The 20,463-nt window shown below is 44.6% G+C and overlaps 2 protein-coding genes across 12 annotated transcripts in view; both read right to left on the minus strand.

Moving 5' to 3' along the window:
* Nucleotides 1–2: 2 nt before the first annotated feature.
* On the minus strand, nt 3–17,168 carry LOC138645497 (natural cytotoxicity triggering receptor 3 ligand 1-like). 2 transcript variants are annotated; one of them, XM_069734860.1, is made up of 9 exons: nt 16,941–17,168; nt 14,556–14,669; nt 13,861–14,086; nt 10,312–10,641; nt 9,931–10,224; nt 5,575–5,691; nt 3,550–3,636; nt 2,578–2,646; nt 3–2,055 (listed from the first exon to the last, which is right to left on the minus strand). In XM_069734860.1, exons 3-9 carry the CDS (start codon nt 14,042–14,044, stop codon nt 1,946–1,948), a joined length of 1,191 nt encoding a protein of 396 aa, XP_069590961.1. In that variant the 5' UTR covers nt 14,045–14,086; nt 14,556–14,669; nt 16,941–17,168; the 3' UTR covers nt 3–1,945. The 2 variants fall into 2 exon arrangements, with proteins under 2 accessions (XP_069590961.1, XP_069590963.1); XM_069734862.1 differs by having other exon boundaries at nt 10–2,052; nt 16,941–17,076.
* A 932-nt stretch (nt 17,169–18,100) lies between these two features.
* LOC138645498 (uncharacterized) overlaps nt 18,101–20,463 on the minus strand; it is a 33,715-nt gene continuing 31,352 nt past the window's right edge. For 5 of the 10 annotated variants that reach the window (XM_069734867.1, XM_069734864.1, XM_069734865.1 and 2 more), the window contains exon 7: nt 18,486–19,495. In XM_069734867.1, coding sequence (XP_069590968.1) covers nt 19,131–19,495 — 365 coding nt within the window. In that variant the 3' untranslated portion in view covers nt 18,486–19,130. Of the gene's footprint in view, nt 19,496–20,463 lie in introns of all 10 variants that reach the window. The other 5 variants (XM_069734870.1, XM_069734871.1, XM_069734872.1 and 2 more) reach the window with 2 other exon arrangements.

Raw genomic sequence — 20,463 nt, forward strand, 5'->3', positions numbered from 1 at the left:
TTTGGCACTGAAAACAAGCATTTATTTGTTTGACATTTTATAGGAGGCAAAAAAACTGAATAGAAAAAAAGAAAAACACTCAACCCTTACGGATACAATTCTCTGATGCTGAAAAAAAAAAAAGAAACAAAAAAATGATCCTTAGAAAGACAGATAATAATCAATACGACGTTTCGGCTTAGCTCAGCCTTTTTCAAGTATAAATCTGAATATTGAAGGATCAGTATAAGCCGGTATCCAGTAATGTGAAGAATAAGTGCTCTGTGTACAATAGACCGCGAAGGGAAGGGAGCGAGGAGAAAGCTGCCTTAACCATGTAGCCACGCTGACATCCGCTGGTAAATGAAACATTGACAAATCCCCCTGCCCAGATGGCATTCACCCACGGATACTGAGGGAGCTTAACTCAGTAATTGACAGACCACTCTATCTCATTCTTAGACCCTCTTATAACAGGGTCAGTGCCACTGGATTGGAGGAGGCTGACGTGGTACCGATTTTTAAGGAAAGTAAGAAGGTGGGTCCTCTATTATATTACACAGGATGGAGGCCTCTATTATATTTCACAGGATGGAGGCCTCTATTATGATTAGAGGGTTGGAAAGGTTGGGCTTGCTTAGCTTAGAATACAGACGCCTCATAGGAAATCTCATTTATATGTATAAATATGTGTGTGGTCAGTACAGAGGACGGCACAGGACTTATTCCTTCCACAGACCACACTAAGGACCAGGGGGCAATCATTACGGGTGGAAGAAAGGCGATTCCTGCAGCTAAATAGGAAAGGGTTCTTTACAGTTAGAGCAGTCAGACTGTAGTATGCCAACCACAAGAGGTAGTAATGGCCGACACTAGAACAGCTTTATACAAGGGCTGGATGAAATACACATAACATTGTGACTTTTAGATAATCTAGTGACAAAAATTGTACAATTGGTGCCTGGAGAATGGTTGAACTTGATGGACCGTGGTCTTTTTTCAACCTATGTAACCTGACAAACTGCCTACAGTGCCAACATAGCTGCCATCTAAACATTGGGTGGAATGACTTCCAGCGCTGAGCAAATATCTGGGCAGGACGATAAATGGATGATTTTATGGACTAAACCGGAGAGCAAATATGGAGGGTAAAGCAGGCTGACAAGTAAGAACATGACCCCTTCATATCACGAGAACAATGACACCAATCTTGTGAGACAAACTCGCCTTTCTACAATTGACTTATGAAATGTGTTATTCACAGTTAAACATCTTGTGGACAAAAAATAAAACAAAAACATTGTCCAGGTAATGCCGTGTATGAGTCCTGCAGTGATGAGGAGGTCATTGAGCTCATTGTCAGACGTCTTATTGTTCAGCACAAGCTGCCGGCCGGGGGCCACAGGTGACTTGCCGTGTCATTCTGTGCAGTCCCGGATTACCTGGTCCTAGACATGGGCTCCTGTGGGAAGTGTAGTAACATGGGAGCAGGAACAGGTAAGTACTGATGGTGCACTATGTGGCCACTTCCAGGACCTCAATAAATTGGCACTCGGGACCCTCCTGGAGTCCTGACTCCTGTGTTTTGCTCCGGAATGTTGGCGATAAGGGAAGTGTTGTCCAGTCATGGAATATGTATTGTGAACCATCCCTGGATTAGCGTTTTTTTTGTTATTATTGTCACCATCATCTTCTTACATAATCATCTGCTCACAATCCATCACTATTCTTTCTCTGTTACTATCTTCCCTGAGGAGGTGGTGATGGCGAACTCAGTCGCGGGGTTCAGGAGAGGCCGGGATATCTTCCTGGAGCAGAACAATATTGTATCTTACAGTTATTAGGTTCTTTAGAAGGACGTAGATCTGGGGATTTATTCTGACGGAATATAGGCTGAACTGGATGACAAATGTCTTTTTTCGGCCTTGCTGTTACTTGCTAACTTTATCCTCTTTCATTGCAGTTTTTAGCTATTGTTCAGCAGTGAAGTCTCTTTATTATCACCATCTCCCGGGGATCCTTCTTCACTATTCTCCGGTCTCCACTCCGTAGAGATTTCTTTTAATTCCGCACCTTCTTTATTAATAGACAGAAAAGAGCACAGTGAGGTCAAAAATACTCTGTTGTAAAAAAAAAAAATCACAGTAATAAGCAAGTGGAAGTCAAAAGATGGAAAAAAAACAGGGTATTTAGTTGATACGATTTTTTGCAAAAAAAATGTATACTAAGCTGGAGACCCATGGGAGGGTGCTTATTACCTGGATATCGACAATACCAATGTCAGGGAGTTGAAAAAAAAATATGTAGAAAACACTAGTAAAAAAGATTCCGCACAATGCACAAACAAACCCAACTGGTGGTCAAACACATTGCAAAAGTGGTCAGAAAATAATAAAAAGCTGCTACAAAATACTCGAAGAAAAACGATTCCTGAAGCATCTTCTTCTTGGAAACTTGGCAAAAAACTTTGTGTGCACTTACCCTTATATTGCTACATTAAAAACACAAAAATAACCCCAAAAAAGTACTAGGGTTCAGTGTAATTTCCACACTCCCTAACCATGAGCGATATCTGACGTCATTAATCTGGGCACTTACCGCCATTGGAGTCAGAGCTGATGTCTCGGGTTCCTTCAGTATTTTCAGTGTTCGGTTTGTGATCAATCTCTGGCAATGAATTAATATGGGAAATATCACTTATTATACATGTACTGATGGTTGTAGTCTCAGCATAAATCACTTTTCACATTGACCTCTTGTCATTGTGTGACCTACAACATTAATGTGACGCTAGTCACTACTCACGGACAAGCTGTGAGGCTGGGTAGTCAAGAGGTGCGGGTAAGATACCAAGAGGATTCGTCATAAACAAAGGGATAAGGCAAAGGCGTAGTCAGGTCACAGTCCAAGGTCAGAATTCCGGGAAGGTAGCGGATCAAGAAAAAAGGGTAAGGCAAGCGGATGATCAAAGGCAAATCCAAGGTCGGCAACAAAGCTCATACAGGAACACCGGGAAAGCGCACATCATTGGAGAAAACCTACAACTGGTACTAATTGGAGGCAGCACGCCTCTGTCCTAGATTGGACGGCTGAACTGTCACTCACTGCATCCAGGCACATCTATAGGTGGAACCAAGAGCTCCCAATTATCTTGTGTGGCTATAAGTATACAGTGGGGCATGTCACTACTCACGGACAAGCTGTGAGGCTGGGTAGTCAAGAGGTGCGGTGTAAGATACCAAGAGGATTCGTCATAAACAAAGGGATAAGTCAAAGGCATAGTCAGATCACAGTCCAAGGTCAGAATTCCGGGAAGGTAGCGGATCATGCAATTATGTGTAATAACAATGTCTACTGCCCCCTCCATACTGGTTTTCCTTATTATACCTGCATATACTGTCCTGACGGACGCCAGTAAGACGCTCTTTTGGGTGAATGTTTGCTCTCAGGGTGTGCAACGCTTTTTGGTGATATCGTTCACACAATCTGTACTACAGTCCTGGGTTAGCGCACCATAACCACTAATCACAATAGGTATATGTGGAAGGGAAAGGGAAATATTCAGCTCACCAGTTTGAAGCAGAAGTCCTTGTGTGCAAGCTTGCACAGGAACAAAATCCTTGTTTGACTCAGAATGAAATTCACGCATGGAGGTGCCTGGATCAGAGGCGTTGTCCGCAACAGAAGAAAAAAGGAAGTAAATCGCCAGCGTGAAACTTGGATAAAAGTTCAATTTATTTAGACAAATCCATTAAAATCCTTGTTTCATAGTGGTACAGCAAATAGTGGAGTACATGATGCGAGCACTTTCCACACATCATCATCACTGTCCCCAATGGGGCTCACAATCTAGACTCCCTATCAGTATGTCTTTGGAGTGTGGGAGGAAACCAGAGAACCCGGAGGGAACCCACACAAACACGGGGAGAACATACAAACTCCTGCAGATGCAGTCCTTCATGGGATGACAACTCAGGACCCCAATGCTACAAAGCAACTGTGCTAACCACTGAGCCATCATGCTGCTCTATATATAGTACAGTGCTAACCACTGAGCCACCGTGCTGCCCCATATAGTACAGCGCTAGCCACTGAGCCACCGTTCTGCCCTCTATATAGTACAGTGCTAACTACTGATCCACCATTCTGCCCTCTATGTAGTACAGTGCTAACCACTGAGCCACTGTGCTGCCCTATATATTATATATAATAGTTCTAACCACTGAGCCACAGTGCTTCCCCATACATAGTACAATACTAACCACTGAGCCACTGTGCTGCCCCATACATAGTATAGTGCTAACCACTGAGCCACTGTACTGCCCTGTACATAGTACAGTGCTTACCACTGAGCCTTTGTGCTGCCCTACATTTAGTAGAGTGCTAGCCATGGAGCCACCATGCTGCCCTATATATAGTACAGTACTAGCCACTGAGCCACTTTGCTGCCCTATATATAGTATAGTGCTAACAACTGAGCTGCCATGCTGCCTTGTACATATTCCAGTGCTAACCACTGAGCCACCGTGCTGCCCTATATATAGCACAGTGCTAACCACTGAGCCGCTGTGCTGGCCTATACATAGTACAGTGCTAACCACTGAGCTGCTGTGCTGCTATATGTATAGTAAATTGCTAACCACTGAGCCACCGTGCTGCCCTATATATAGTACAGTGCTAGTCACTGAGCCGCTGTGCTGCCCTATACATAGTACATTGCTAACCACTGAGCCACCATGCTGCCCTATATATAGTACAGTGCTAGCCACTGAGCCACTGTGGTGCTCTATACATAGTATAGTGCTAACAACTGAACTGAACTACCATGCTACCTTGTACATAGTTCAGTGCTAATCACTGAGCCACTGTGATGCCCAATATATAATACAGTGTTAACCACTGAGCCACCATGCTGCCCTATATATAGTACAGTGCTAACCACTGAGCCACCGTGCTGCCTTATATATAGTACAGTGCTAACCACTGAGCCACCGTGCTGCCTTATATATAGTACAGTGCTAACCACTGAGCCACCATTCTGCCCTCTATATAGTACAGTTCTAGCCACTGAGCCACCGTTCTGCCCTCTATATAGTACAGTTCTAGCCACTGAGTCACCGTTCTGCCCTCTATATAGTACAGTGCTTGCCACTGAGCCACCGTTCTGCCCTCTATATAGTACAGTTCTAGCCACTGAGCCACCGTTCTGCCCTCTATATAGTACAGTGCTAACCACTGAGCCACCGTGCTGCCCTATAGGTAGTACAGTGCTAGCCACTGAGCCACCGTGCTGCCCTATATATAGTACAGTGCTAACCACTGAGCCACCGTGCTGCCCTATAGGTAGTACAGTGCTAGCCACTGAGCCACCGTGCTGCCCTCTATATAGTACAGTGCTAACCACTGAGCCACTGTGCTGCCCTATATATATAGTACAGTGCTAGCCACTGAGCCACCGTGCTGCCCTATATACAGTACAGTGCTAGCCACTGAGCCACCGTGCTGCACCTACAGATTACATACTGGCCTCCATTATCTATTTCCTTTCCTACAAGCCGCACACATCTGCAGTCTGACGACAGTGGAGATACTCACTTTGCTTCTTGCGCTTGAAGTAGATTATTAGAACTATAACTATAATGATCAATAATAATCCCAGAACGACAGGAATAATAATCATTAGATTCCGATTCCCCGATGTCGCACTGTTATCTGTGAAAATATAAAACAAGACGCAGATAAATGAGAAGTATCTAAGGATTATATCCCCACAAGCGCCTGATGTGCTGCACTGTCGGCCATAGCTGGAGGCGGGCGATGGGGACACGTCTTACACCCCACACAGAGGACAAGGCCGGACATTGGGCTCAGAATGGAATCACTGAAACAAAACTGCACAGAAAGATTTTGCTGCAGAAACTGCCCATTCTGCACACAGTAATTCACACAAAAACACTTCTAAAACCTCGTCGCTGTTCGTTCTGTCCAACGAGAAGCTGGAATGAACTCACAAAGAAACTTGAGAAATGTTTAAATTAATAACTGAATTAAAAAAAACATAATTGAATTGATTTATTATGCTAAAACTGTGTTCGACCTTTCCACCATTAACAAAAACCCCTGTGTGAACATTTACATATTATTACAGATTGATTTCCTGCACTCGTGGATCATTTTTCCATTTCTGTTCCATATATTATAGACGTCTGAACCTTTCTGCACTGTTTCCGCAAATCCCATTCACTTCTATGAGAGTTATCAAACCCTCCTGCGGCCGGCGCCGAGAGGCAGATATCCCAGATCAGCCATTTACAGTGGGGAAAACAAGTATTTGATACACAGACAATTTTGCAAGTTTTCCCACCTACAGAGAATGGAGAGGTCTGTAATTTTTATCGTAGGAACTCTTCTCCTGTGACACACAAAATCTAAAAGTAAAATCCAGAAAATCACATTATATGATTTTTAAATAATTAAATTGCATTTTATTGCATAAAATAAGTGTCACGCCGTTCTGTCTGTTTCTGGTTTTCAGCGTGACAATGCATATGTTTGCTTTAACCCTTTACTCTTTTCCCCCTGATTTGAGCTGGGATACTGTTGGCTGTTACCTGGATGGAGCCTTCTCGGTTCCCTGATCTGCTGTGCAGTTGTACATGGGTGTTTAGGTATTTGCCCTGCTGCATACCTTCCTCATGTGCGGTCCCTGGTTGCTGCTGTGAAGCTGTCCGCGGGTTGTGAGGTCATTTGCAGCTGGTGCATGACTTTCCACGTGGGTCAGTTCATGCAGTTTCAGTCAGGTGCCCTGAGCCTCAGATCCTGCACTGTTGGTGCTGTAATGGTTTCTGTTTGTGCTTAGGGCATGCGCAGCCACACATCCCCTGCTTTTATCAGGGTTAGGGTGTGTAATTCAAATGCTGTCCCCAGCCAATTGCTGAGGGGCAGCTCCTATATAATGTTCCCCTGCTCTATGGGCAGGGCCTGAGCTACTCAAAAAGCTCCTGAACTTTGCTATGTGTGTTTGTGTTCCTGCACCTCTCCTGTCTATGTTTTGGTACCAAAATCCTTGCCTTGATTCCTGTCTTGTCCTGTTCTGGCGCCTGTCCTGGAGGCGGTAAATCCAGACCCGAATCCTTGATCCTGTACCTGTCCTGTACCTGGACCTGTCTGAACTGTGTCTGCTGTGATTCTGTTCCTGGAATCTCTCTGCATCTGGAGCCTCACTCCCAGTGACTTTGAGTTTCTGCTGAGCATCTACTACTCTGTGCTCTGACTACCATGCGGTGTTAACCCCATCTGGCTCATGTCCAGTACGGCGGGGTTTGCACCATCACGCTTGAGTTCCTTCCTAGGTCCGATGCCCGGAGCCTGACGACCGCAGTCTGGAACCTGATGACCGCTGTCTGGAGCTTGGAGCCTGATGTCTCTGGTGGTGCATGTAGGTCGTGTTGGATGTCTGGAACCGAACGACTCCTGTCTGATGTCTGCCGGTGACCCTGGGTCCTGATGTCCTGTCTGTACCCTGATGTCCTGCCTGTGTCTTGATGACCTCATGGACCCTGATGTCCTGATATCCTGTCTTTTCCCTGATGTCCTCCCTGTGTCTGATATCCTGATGTAACTGATGCCCTGGGCTGCCACGCCAGTGTCCCAGCCGACGACCTGGGCTGCCACGTCAGTGTCCCAGATGTCTATCTGGTATCCCTGATGTCCCGATTTAAACTGATGACCTGGGCTGCCACGCCAGTGTCCCAGCTGGTGACCTGGGCTGCCACGGCAGTGTCCCGGATGTCTGTCCAGTACTCCTGTGTCCTGATGCCCTGCCTGTGTCCTGATATCCTGAGGTCTTTCCTGAGTCCTGATGTCCTGTCTGTATCCTGATGTATTGCCTGCGCCCTGATGTCCCGCCTATGTGTGCCTCGGTGATCCGTTGGTGCCTTGGGGTCCACTGGGTGGTACCCTTCTGAGGTGTGGAATCGGGAGCCTGACATCGTCATGTTTTGTTTATGTACTGTGTGACTTTAGTTTAGTAAACTTTACTTTCTCTATACCTGAAGTTGTGCGGTGTAATCAAGTCCTACGTTTCTCTTTCCTTGTCCACATGCTCAGTGGCCACAGAACCCCGATCGATGCCCTCCCCTAGTTCGAGTAGGCCGGGTCCCCCTCTGTGGTTTAAAGGGTCCGTATTGCATCCCCGGGGGACACGCACCCCACGCCTTCTGAGGTTGGTCGGCTTGGGGGCGTCTATGGGCTGGGCCGCATCTGTGGCTGCAGCTGATCGTGACAATAAGTATTTAATATCCTACCAACCAGAATTCCGGCTCTCACAGACCTGTTGGCTTTTCTTTGAGAAGCCTCCTACTCTGCACTCATTACCTGTATTAATTGCACCTGTGTCAAAGGCACCTGTCCATAAACTCAGTCACTCTCCACCATGGCCAAGACCAAAGAGCTGCCCAAGGACACCATCGACAAACTTGTAGACCTGCACAAGGTTGGGATTGGCTACAGGACAATAGGCAAGCAGCTTGGTGAGAAGGCAACAAGGCACAATTATTAGAAAATGGAAGAAACACAAGATGACTGTCAATCTTCCTCTATCTGGGGCTCCATGCAGGATCTAGCCTCGTGAGGTAAGGATGATTCTGAGAAGGGTCAGGAACCAGCCCAGAACTACATGGGAGGACCTGGTCAATTACCTTAATAGATCTGGGAGCACAGTCTCAATCATTACTGTTAGTAACACATTATGCTGTCATAGATTAAACTCCTGCTGGGCATGCAAGGTCGCCCTGCTCACGCCAGCACATGTTCAGGACCGCTTGAAGTTGGCCAATGACCATCTGGATGATCCAGAGGAGGAATGGGAGAAGATCATGAGGTCAGGTGAGACCAAAATAGAACTTTTTGGTATCACCTCTACTCACCGGGTTTGGAGAAAGAAGGTTGAGTACAACCTCAAGAACTCCGTCCCAACCATGAAGCATAGTGGGGGAAACATCATACTTTGGGGGTACTTTTCTGTAAAGGGTACAGGACAACTGCACCGTTTTGAAGGGAGGATGAATAGAGTCATGCCTCGCAAGATTTTGGCCAACATTCTACTTCCCTCAGTAAGAGCTTTGAAGATGGGTCATGGCTAGGTCTTCCAGTAGCACACATCCAGTGCAACTGAGGAGTGACTCCATAAGAAGTATTTTAAGGTCCTGGAGTGGCCTAGCCAGTCTCCAGATGTGAACCCAATATAAAATCTTTAGCGGAAGCTGAAACTCAATGTTGCCCAGTGATATCTGTGAAACATGAAACATCTGGAGAAGATCTGTATGGAGGAAGGGGGTCAAAATCCCTGCTCAGTGTGTTAAAAGCCTGGTCAAGAACTACAGGAAACGTCTGACCTATGTAATTGGAAATAAAGGTTCCTGTACCAAATATTAAGTTCCGTTTTTCTATTGTATAAAATACTTATTACATGCAATAAAATGCAAATTAATTATGCAAGAATCCTACAATGTGATTTTCAGGATTTTATTTTTAGATTCTGTCTCTCACAGTTAGGGCTTGTTTCCATTTGCGAGGAACACGTCCGTGTCTCGCATGTGGAAACGAAGCTCTGGTGCCGGCACTCCGGAGCGGAGCGTGCGGCCGCATAGGAACACATGCAGCTGCACGCTCCGCTCCGGAGTGCCGGCACCAGAGCTTCGTTTCCACATGCGAGACACGGACGTGTTCCTCGCAAATGGAAACAAGCCCTTATAGTGTACCTATGATAAAAATTACAGACCTCTCCATTCTTTTGAAGTGGGAATCCTGCAAAATTGGTAGTTTGTCAAATACTTATTTTCCCCTTTGTAGGTGTAGAGTTTATGGGTGCAAATTGACGAAACCTTATTAATTCATTGCAGGAGATTTAGTTGTGGTGGTCCCAAAATCTCTTATTAAGAATATCATTACCTGTATATTCCAGCTGGAAGTCTTCCTGGAGAGGTTGCTTTAGAGATTCATGTTGGACCCTACATGAGACGTTCTGCTCTCGGTCCTTCTCAGTGGGTGTGATGGTCAAGGTGCTGTTCACACTGTAGGTTCCGTCCAGGTTCCTCAGGAGCCGATCCTCAGTTACATCACTCAGCCTCTCTGAGCCCCTGAACCATTTAATCGCGATGTGTGCAGGGTAGAATCCAGTGACGGAGCAGAGAAGGACACTCTTTTCATTGACTGTTCTATTTGTGATTGCCACCTGTGGAGGAGCTGATAATCATCAAAGGTTACTATAATGTGGATTTTTGTGGAAAAAGAATTCATATGGTTAGAATCCATGGAGACGGCTTGAGTTACCTTGGACGTCCACAGTAACGTCCCTCATCTTCCATTCAGGGTTGTAGCGCACTGAGCAGGTGTACACCCCGGCATCGGACACAGATATGTTAGATATAGACAGCTCCACTCGACCATATAACGCCTTCTCTGTGTCCAATGAATATCTGGAATCGGTTGTTCTTACTTCATTTTCGAAGCTTGCAATTTTATTTCCTCGATAGAACCAAAATGCTGAAAAAAATCTTGGATCTACTGGGGGTTTCTCTATGATGTATTCACAGGGAATCACACTGTCTGACCCCAATGTCGCCAGGTATGTTATAGGAGGATAGCGCTCCAACTCTGCACCTGTGTGTAAAAGGGTGGAACATACGTGACCAACATGAACGCTGCAGTGGAATTGGTTATTGTCCTTCATTAAATAATAATAATAATCTTTATTTATATAGCGCCAACATATTCCGCAGCGCTTTACAGTTTAACAGTTTCAAACACAAAAGTCATAAGTAACAACGTTAACAATACAATAATTAATGCAAAATAAGACGACCCTGCTCGTGAGAGCTTACAATCTACAATGAGGTGGGGGAGATACAAAGTACAGGTGTGTATTTACAATGATGTATTTACAATGATGGTCCAGCCATCTTCAGGTTGTGGGGGGTAGATGGAGATAGTGAATGGGCTACACACACACACACACACATAACATAACTTTGATTAGTGAACGTGATAGGCCGCTCTGAACAAATGTGTTTTGAGCGAGCGCCTAAACCTATGCAAATTATGGATGGTCCTAATATCTTGGGGTAGAGCATTGCAGAGGATTGGCGCAGCACGGGAGAAGTCTTGGAGTCGGGAGTGGGAGGTACGGATTAGTGCAGGGGTTAATCGAAAGTCATTTGCAGAGCGCAGTGGTCTGTTAGGCTGATAGACAGAAATGAGGGAGGAGATGTAAGGGGGTGCCGCACTGTGGAGAGCTTTGTGGGTGAAAACAAGTACTTTGAATTGTATCCTGTAATGAATGGGCAGCCAGTGTAACGACTGGCGAAGAGCGGACGCGTCCGAGTAACGATTAGCCAGATGGACGACCCTGGCTGCTGCATTAAGGATGGACTGGAGAGGGGAAAGTCGAGTGAGGGGGAGGCCAATTAATAGAGCGTTACAGTAGTCCATGCGGGAGTGGATCAGGGCGACAGTGAGGGTTTTAGCTGTCTCCATGGTGAGAAAAGGGCGGATTCTAGAGATGTTCTTTAGGTGTAAGCGGCACGAGCGGGCAAGAGATTGTATATGGGAGGTGAAGGAGAGATCGGAGTCAAACATAACACCCAGACAGCGCGCCTGCTGCCGGGGTGTTATTAAACAATTGTACAAAATGTTTTTGTTTCATTCCAGGGATCCTGTTTCTTCTCCTTGTGGAGAGTGACAAGCCACACCTGGCATGTCAGAGTGAGGAGACTTCTAAGCCATGCATAATCCTCTGAGAAATTAAATATCCAAAATGTATTTTCAGATAGGAAGAGGACAAGAACTCTAGTGTCACCTACTGAAAGTAGTAATCCTAAAAGTCAAAAGTGACTCTTTAACGAGCCTTGCAATATGAGTTAGGATAAAAGCCAAACCAGTATCTCATTTGCAGACACAGTGTTTCGAGGTCTTGTTTCCTTGTCAGTGCAAAGCGTGAGATTTGATTTGTCTAGGTGAGAGGCTGTGGACTTGGGTCTAAGGTGTCACATTTCTCCTTGTGGTGAGTGATAAGCCAAACCTAGCAAGTCACAGTGAGGAGACTTATAAGCCATGCATGCTCCTCTCCAGCATTAAACATGCAAGGCTTGTTAAAGAGTCAGCATTGACTTTTAGGATTGTTGCTTAAAATATGTGGTGCCAGGGTTCTAGTCCTCTTCCTCTCTAAAGAGAAAATGTGCATATTTATTTTCCCAGAGGAGTATGCATGGCTTATAGGTCTCCTCAATCTGACATGGCAGGCTTGGGTTGTCTCTCTCCACAAGGAGAAACGTTACCCACTACACAATGTATTTAATAAAATAGGAAGCATAGAATACAAGCTTCTATCTGCACTATGAAATGGACCTTAAAGGCGTTCTTTCGCCAAAAAGAGAACTTCTCTAGGAGTTTGAAGCTCCAGGGTTAGTGCACTTTACCTGCATGGTGATAACCTACTCTAGGAATAGATCATCAAAAATACAGCAATGGACAACCGCTTTAAGACCACCGTTTCCTTGCGGATGTAGAATACCTGTCCTTATGGCAAAAAAAAGTATATTTACAGCAGCTCAGGCTTCATTTATAGTATATTTGTCTGCCCCCCAGGAGTTCACGTCCTTCTCACTAACGTTGCTAAAGCTAAAAAAGTAGATTTTTTTTTGTTGTTGTGAAAAACAAGGTTTTTTTTTTCTGTCTGAAATCTGGATGCTGATAAAGAAATTATGTCTACTAAGTCATCAAAAGAATAAACTGCTTGTCTGCACTATTAGTCTACAGGACTTTTTTTCTGTTCCTAAACAAACCTGAATAATATCAGGATTTATGTGGGTTTCCTCCAACTATCCAAGAAGAACGAGGGCTTCACTTGGATTGAGAGCACAATAAGGATGTTAAACCTGCGTACTATTACTCCCGATGTCGGAAAGGGGTTAAAAATGGGTCGTGGCCGGGTCTTCCAGCAAGACAATGACCCAAAACATACAGCCAAGGCGACAAAGGAGCGGTTCAAAAAGAAGCACATTAAGGTCATGGGGTGGCCTAGCCAGTCTCCAGACCTTAATCCCATAGAAAACTTATGGAGGGAGTTGAAGCTCCGAGTTGCCAAGTGACAGCCCCAAAATCTTAATGATTTAGAGATGATCTGCAAAGAGGAGTGGAGCAATTCATCCCGACAACTGCGCAAACCTCATCATCAACTACAAAAACGTCTGACTGCTGAGCTTGCCAACAAGGGTTTCACCACCAAGTATTAAGTCTTGTTTGCCAGAGGGATCAAATACTTATTTCTCACTGCAAAATGCAAATAAATATATATAATTTATACAATGAATCAATAGGAAATGCAAGAAATGGGAGTTCCCTCCAGATGTCAGACAAGGATTAGCCTTCTTGGTTGCCAACTTTATTTTTTCTGGACAAAAAATCACGGACAGACAATATTTTTTATGGACACATTATAATCATAATTATTGATTATGGTTTTCCAAATGATTTGTGTCTACAGCCCATAATTCTGATATGGAGACGTCAGCTGCAGTCACTGATCTGTAAAAGGATAACGATTACCTTCATAATAATCTTTCTTTATGAGTTTCTCACGCAACAATTTTTTTTGAACGGACGGAAGAAAAATATGCCCGATTTTTTACGGAATTTCTGGAGGGTTGTTTATCCCATAAATTCCTTCCTACACATAGTTTAGGTATTGTTGACCTGCATTCCCTGCCCTCTGCCTCCCCCACCCTGAGGTGTAAGCTGAAGCCTCAGAAATTTGTCTCCTCTGACTCCTCAGGAAACATGTCTACCGTCACACACTTAGAACTGGGAAGAAATAAAACTCACCTGCTGTATGGAGCAGGAGGACGAAGACAACACATTTCTTTATGAGGTCCATTTCTACCCTGGGGCCCCCGAACCATTCAGCAGACGATATCTCGTGACAGTATCTGCAAATCCTAAATAATTCTGGGTCTCTTCCACCAGGATGTTTGTACTTATTCTTCAGCTCCAAGACTTCTAGCTGCATTACGTTCACTTCCTGCCACCTTTGACTGTTATTTGTTCTGGTCTTTGGCAAGAATTGTGAACACAACCAGTTACATTTATACAATCAGAATTTAGAACTTTTATGAGCTGATTAAATATTTGTGCTGCAGTCGGTGAATCATTTTTCTGCACTTTTCCCTCTCAATATCTCAGGCCGAGGATTCGAGCTTTCATTAGCCGTCTACTCCTATGTGTCCTTTGAAGTGAACAGGACTATGTTCCCTGATTTACAGGGTTACGGGTAATTCCCATCTTAGTATATCATGGCCAGGATCAAGGCATTACTTCCCGCAGACTTCCCGTGTAACCGCTCTTTAGGTGTCTAAAATCGTGGCCAAAAGTTTATTCATCCTGTGGCAATTTGCCTTAACTTTAGATAATGAAGAGTGATCAGATGAATTGTAAAGTCATTCCTTGCCATGAAAATGACCGTAATCACAAAAACACCATTTCAATTTAATTTCAGCCCTGCCGCAAAATAACCTGCTTACATCATATAAATGATCTTCTTGTTAGTTCTGGAGAAAGTGTTCACAAGGACAAGGTAGCTGATGTCACTCAGTTGTGCTGATTCAGTTAGGAGACTGGCTTCTGCGTCTGTCACTCTACAAAAAACCTCAAAGCAAACCAATTAGGCATTCATGTAGGGGACTTAACCCCTATAAAAATCATACTTGTACTGCTGATTTTACATTGTGCATTTTATATTACAATTTTTATTACATACAGTATGTAAATGAGGGGGTTAGGGTCAACCTTGGTGTGGCAAAGGGCTTGGTGCACCATTCTGACCCCTCAAGTCTAATCCTTTGTGCATCACTTTATGTTGATTGACAGCGCCTGTCCTGGAGTGCCTCCTAGTCTGAATCCCAAGCCATGCACGCACTGACACTGCAGGGGCTGTGAACTTTTCTGATATTTTTTTAAAATATTTAATAAAGGGGAGTTGAACCTGCGAACATTGTTCTGTATACTGAAGTACAACAGCCCTTGGCTGTCATTGTAATCCATCGGCACCTTGCCAGCAGTATGACTGGTTAAACATCAGCGATCGGAGCTGATACAAAATTGTATACACCGAAGCATTATAGAACACTGCATCTCCGAGACTTAACTAGGGGGTCAAAATATACCTCAAAATAGGTCTAAGTAGAGCTTAGCATAGATGACATATGATTTATATAGACCGAGTTCAAAAGCGAATAAATATAGATAGTTCAAGACAAAGTGTGAAGTGTATGATGTGGGCTCCTGATGAAGCCTAGTGCTGTGAAATGCGTGTCGAGGTAGTTGTGCATCTGCAGCGCCCCCAGACGCAGGGCCGCGGGTTGCTCGGTACCGGTCCTCTGCTGGCTCAGTTCTGGGGATGTCACAGTGGCTGGACCCGGTCCGTGACCCTGCTAAGGGGCGTCCAATAAAAGTTGATACAAGTCTGTCAAGGTTTCCTGACGCCACCTGTGGTATTCGGTCAGGGTGACCGACGCTGCTCGGGGTCCACTGGGGTGATGTGATGGCAGCTAGATGGTATACCTTCCTACAGGTGAAGTGAGTCCCCAGGGCTTCCCAGTAGTGTAGGTGGTGATGGTGTGAGATGCAGACAATAACGAGGACACAGGGTTGCAGTCTCTTTACCTCTTTACTGGTGACTTCAGGATCCTCAATCCAGAGCACAGTTAACAGGGCTGTCTGAGACCGGCCGGTCCGAAGGCACATCCTGAGTTCCCTTTGCAGGTGGAAATCGTTGCCTACCACTAGCGCCTGTGTGTTGTAGTCCTTCCCTGCTGAGCATTCAGGATAGTCCTCACAACTTCTATTCTCGTTCTTTCTAGTTCTTTCTCGTTTCTTTCTAGTTCTTTCTATTCTCCGTCCCCCAAGTTGGTTATGGCTAGGACGCACCCGTTTCACGGGTAGGCTCGGAGCTCTTCTGGGACCCTAGAGACGCCCCTCTCCACAGTTGCCCCCTATGTCTGCTTAGGTGATGTAAGGTAGACAGCCAACCTATAATTAACTGTCCTGCGGTATTTGAAGTAAGGCATAAAGTCAGTTACTTCCTCGGTGTTCCGGGCACCGGCTACGCGCCTCAGTAGGATGTTGCCGTTCTCAGGGCACGACTCCTACTGGCTCTCCTTTATGCTTGATCTCGTTTCTCACTGTCCACAATGTCTTTCGCTTCGTGTCCTTTCTAAGGATACCGCCGCAAGGTAGTGCAGGCACGGTTCCGTTTCGTTCTGTTCTTGTCGCTAAGTCTCTGCCAGGTTCCCACGCCTGACAGGGACTCCCCTGAAGTCTCCCCCACAACACCCCCTGCCACAGGATGTTGTCATCTTCTATCTAACTTCCTATCCAACCCCTATTTTTACCAGTGTGAGGAGTGGCCTAATAAATAAATCCTTTTTCTCCCCCTAGTGGCCGGAGTGTGAAGTGTAATGTGTGACTGTGATACCTGGTCAGGTGAACTCCTTTAGTGCCATCAGACGTACCATCACTCCCCTTAGTGGCAGAGCGACACTACTGCAACGACCAGATATCTGGGGCGCTACACATCCCCCACTGACATTGCTCCTCAGCATTACACTATAGCCTTATGATGTGTACAGGTAATGGTTAATCTTTATTACCCTATTAGAGATTAACTCCATACAGTGAATGGATTGTTTGATGTGTGGCCGCGTCATACACTTCACACTTTATGTCTTGATCTATCTATGATATACTTGATATTTATTTGCGGCCTATATAAATCATATGTCCTCTATGCTAAGCTCTACTTAGACCTATTTTGAGATATTGAAAAGTCACTGCGCTAAACTGAGGCTAGAACGATGATGGATTATTGTAGTTAATATCAGCAATTATTGATATTGTCCAGTACTTACTTATATTGTTGCTGCTGTTGTGGTGCCGCTGTATGTAATCAGCTCTGGCGCTTATCCGATTACAAGCCGTTGTGTTCATAGAGCAGCACAAGTAAGTGCATATTGATTACATACTATATCTATTGCTCAGAGAAGGTTGTCCTTTTGGGGGAGTAGTCTCTTTCATACCAGGAATGCACCGTTTCCATCTGGAATACTATCCTTCAGTGTATCCTGTTATTTTTCGTTGTTTTAGCCGACAGCTCCACCATTTATATGTATTTTGCTTATCTACTCAGTAAATGATTGACCTTATTTATCCTCGTCGCATCGTCATCTCACTCCATCTAGTTATACTTCTACAACGTCAAATCTCCTTGATGTATATCATGTGTTAGACATGGTCTTTTTTCTTTGGTTGCTTATATATCGCTTTTACTAGGGGAGAACTTTCAGAATTTTTTTGTGGGGAGAATTTTTTAGGTTATTAAGATTTACAATCCTGGCTGCATCTCCTGGGTCTGACCCTTGGCCTCTGCATGAAAGATTTTAAAGGGTCCCTACCAGACCCCCTAATCCTCCTACTGGTTGTATTTTTGGGTTTGCCAAGGCCAAAAATTCCAACACTTGAAACCAGAGGAGTGATAACGAAGACATCAGTGGATTATATTGTAAAGTAGCTGTAAAGTAGCTCTAAAGTAGCTGTACCCGGCCACGCGTTGCTGTGTCTCAGTCTGGTTACATGGAAAAAAAAGAGAAAAGGCACGTTTCTAATATGTCTAATTTTACAATGCTTGTGGGTATACAATATTTTTTGGTATTACATTATCTGTGTAGATAATGGAGATTGTCTGGTTTGCCGACTCTAGAACACACAAGGTATAATTGTCCATGTGAGGAGCAATCCGTGTCTAGACCTAAACCGCACAATTCTAAAGGTCGGCCTGGAGCTTTGGTGACGGTGATTGCAATCCCTTAAATTGAAATGTCATATCTGATGGAATCATAGCAATGCGAGGGATAAGGACATCTTCACCTTTGAAAGGTCCTGTCAAGATTATTGTTTGTAGGACATTGCTCATTAATTTTTTTACTGCAAGCCGCGTGCCGTTGCAAAGCTTTGGCTGGTTGATATTTCACGACAATGATATCCGGCACGCCAATTAAAAAAAAAAATGAAGAAAAAAAAACTTTACTCACAAAATGAACGCTATGGTAAACGACACCGCTCAATTCCAAAGCAATGTCACACGAAATCGAAATTAAGTGAAAATTCAATTCAACCCCTTTGTCCCAAATTTTATTTCGCCGGTCAAAAAATCTGAAATTTATTTTCTCGGTTAAGTATTGATGATACCTGCATAAACAATAACTAATTAAACAATAAATGATCACTATTTGTTTATGATGACACTACTCAGCATAAACAATGTTGTTACTTTTACTTCCAACAGATGGCGCTGTTCAAAAAAAAAAACAACCGTTTTTACCTGTCACAGGTGCGCCATCTATATCATAGGCCTATAAAAATGTACTCGTATTCAAAAGCAACTTTGTGTCAAAATTTAAACGCCGTCGGTGAAGAACTTTCGGAGATTTAAGATTTGGACCAAACGGCCATTTACATTTTTATTTGTATATAATATATAGATAGGTTACGACATAGGTGTCATTGAAATATTACATAGTCATTGATCCATTCTAACACTGACCTGGACGGGAGTCCTGCCGATCGGTCCGCTCATCTCTACCATATACATAAACAGTCCACCACTGCACATGACTATACGGCGGCCATCTTGGCTGACCTTTCTGTTATCAGCATTCAGAGATGTAGTCCAATGAGATGGACGTATCGATTGGCTGGAGCCAGGTCCATATCCTGTGGCCCTTCTCCTGCCTCCTCTTCTGATTAGCGGGCCTTACACAATATTATCACATAGGACATGTCACCAGGCCAACTAACCAAAAAAAGGAGCTTGTAGGAGGCGGTTCACAGGGTTCACAGACTACTGACGTGACCTCAGGGCCAAAGCCTTTCTAGTTTATTCGCTCATCTCTAGAACAGACTGGAAATGACCATTGACTTGTGGGCAGGCTGTGCGGACTGTGCAGAGAGGGGGAGGAGGTGAGCTGTGACCATCACTACTTAGGTCTGGAGGACAATGTGTGAGCGTGCTTCACTGCAGACCAGTGGGGTCCAGGGTCTAATCACTCCTCTTCTCCAGCCTTTAATATCCGCAGAGGCCCCGTACTCTTCTCGATCGGGTGCTCCAGGCTGGGATGATCCACCTTGCAGATCATTTCTGAGCCTTGGTCCCTTGTAGAATCTGGAGTAAAATGTAAAACCGCCGTACACCCATAGGTCTTGTTTTTCCTCCTGTTATGAGGCTCTATCACAAGTTTAATGTCATCGGACTCCTGTATGGACGACACGTTTCCATTCTCCTTTTTATACCAAGTCACGGTCACCGAATTTGGGTAATAGTCGGTGATTCGGCACATCATCATGGTTCTGTAACCATCTTCCAACCTGAGGACAAATATGTCTTCTACGTCCGGGATCCAGGGCAGATCTGTGGAGAGGAACATCGGGACTGTTAGCTGGGAGGTTACATACCGCGCCATCCTCCTCGGGTACAGAACATTTCCCGTAAGTCGGGTTGTCATCTGCTCGCCCTCATTTGCCTCCATGATAACGGACGGTGAGAAGAAGCGGGGAGGTGGAGAATAAAGAGCGGTCATGGCCGAGCTTTTCCCTGACACATCGGTGCAGCTGAACATTAGCGTTCACAGTGAAAGCTCCAGAATAAAAGATCTCCATTTCTAGCTGTAAAGATTTTTGCAGGCGCCACTTACCCCTCTTCTGATGCCCATATAAGCTAGATATTGGGCGTGAGGGCCACAAATATGAACTGGCTAAAGTTAGCAAGTAGGATGTCCCTCTATTAATTGGGCCTGGCTTGGTGGTTAGAGGCGCCGTCTTATCTTCATTTACTTCTTCATTATCTAGCTTTTTTATTTTAATTTTTGTTCTTAAAACACCATACATTTTTTGTATTTTTCAGCCAACAAGAGCTTCTTTTTTTTGTAGGACAATTTGCGGTTTTGAATGTCAGTATTAAAAGGAATTCATCACCAGATTTTTGCTATATAATCTGAGAGCAGAAAAATTTAGGGGACAAGATACTGATTCCAGCGATGTGTCACTTACTGGGCTGTTTCAATACAATCAGTGTTTTATCAGCAGGTGACTATCACTGCAGGACTAGCTGCCTCGTGCTTCCTGGTCCAACCCCGCCCTCAGCACTGATTGGTAGCTTTCTGTTAGTATACAGTGTACACGAAAAGCAGCCAATGAGTGGTGTGGGCGGGGTTTTACAGAGTTCAGCATTTGAGCTCTGATAGATCGACAGCAGAGAAAATTGTGATTCCATCACAACTGCGGCACCCAGAAAACTACATATTGCTGGAATCAGGGTCTCTATCCGTACATGATGCTGCCGTCAGATTACATAGCAAACTGCTGATAGATTCCCTTTAG

This window comes from Ranitomeya imitator, chromosome 7 (genome assembly GCF_032444005.1).
Source record: "Ranitomeya imitator isolate aRanImi1 chromosome 7, aRanImi1.pri, whole genome shotgun sequence".
NCBI lineage: Eukaryota > Metazoa > Chordata > Amphibia > Anura > Dendrobatidae > Ranitomeya > Ranitomeya imitator.

Coding starts and splice junctions, on each gene's coding strand:
- LOC138645497 (XM_069734860.1), bottom strand. CDS start 14,044: ATGCAGCTAGAAGTCTTGGAGCTGAAGAATAAGTACAAACATCCTGGT. Junction 5,692..9,930: donor CTTCCAGCTGGAATATACAG/GTAATGATATTC, acceptor ATATTTTCACAG/ATAACAGTGCGACATCGGGG. Junction 2,056..2,577: donor CAGCTCTGACTCCAATGGCG/GTAAGTGCCCAG, acceptor CTATTAATAAAG/AAGGTGCGGAATTAAAAGAA.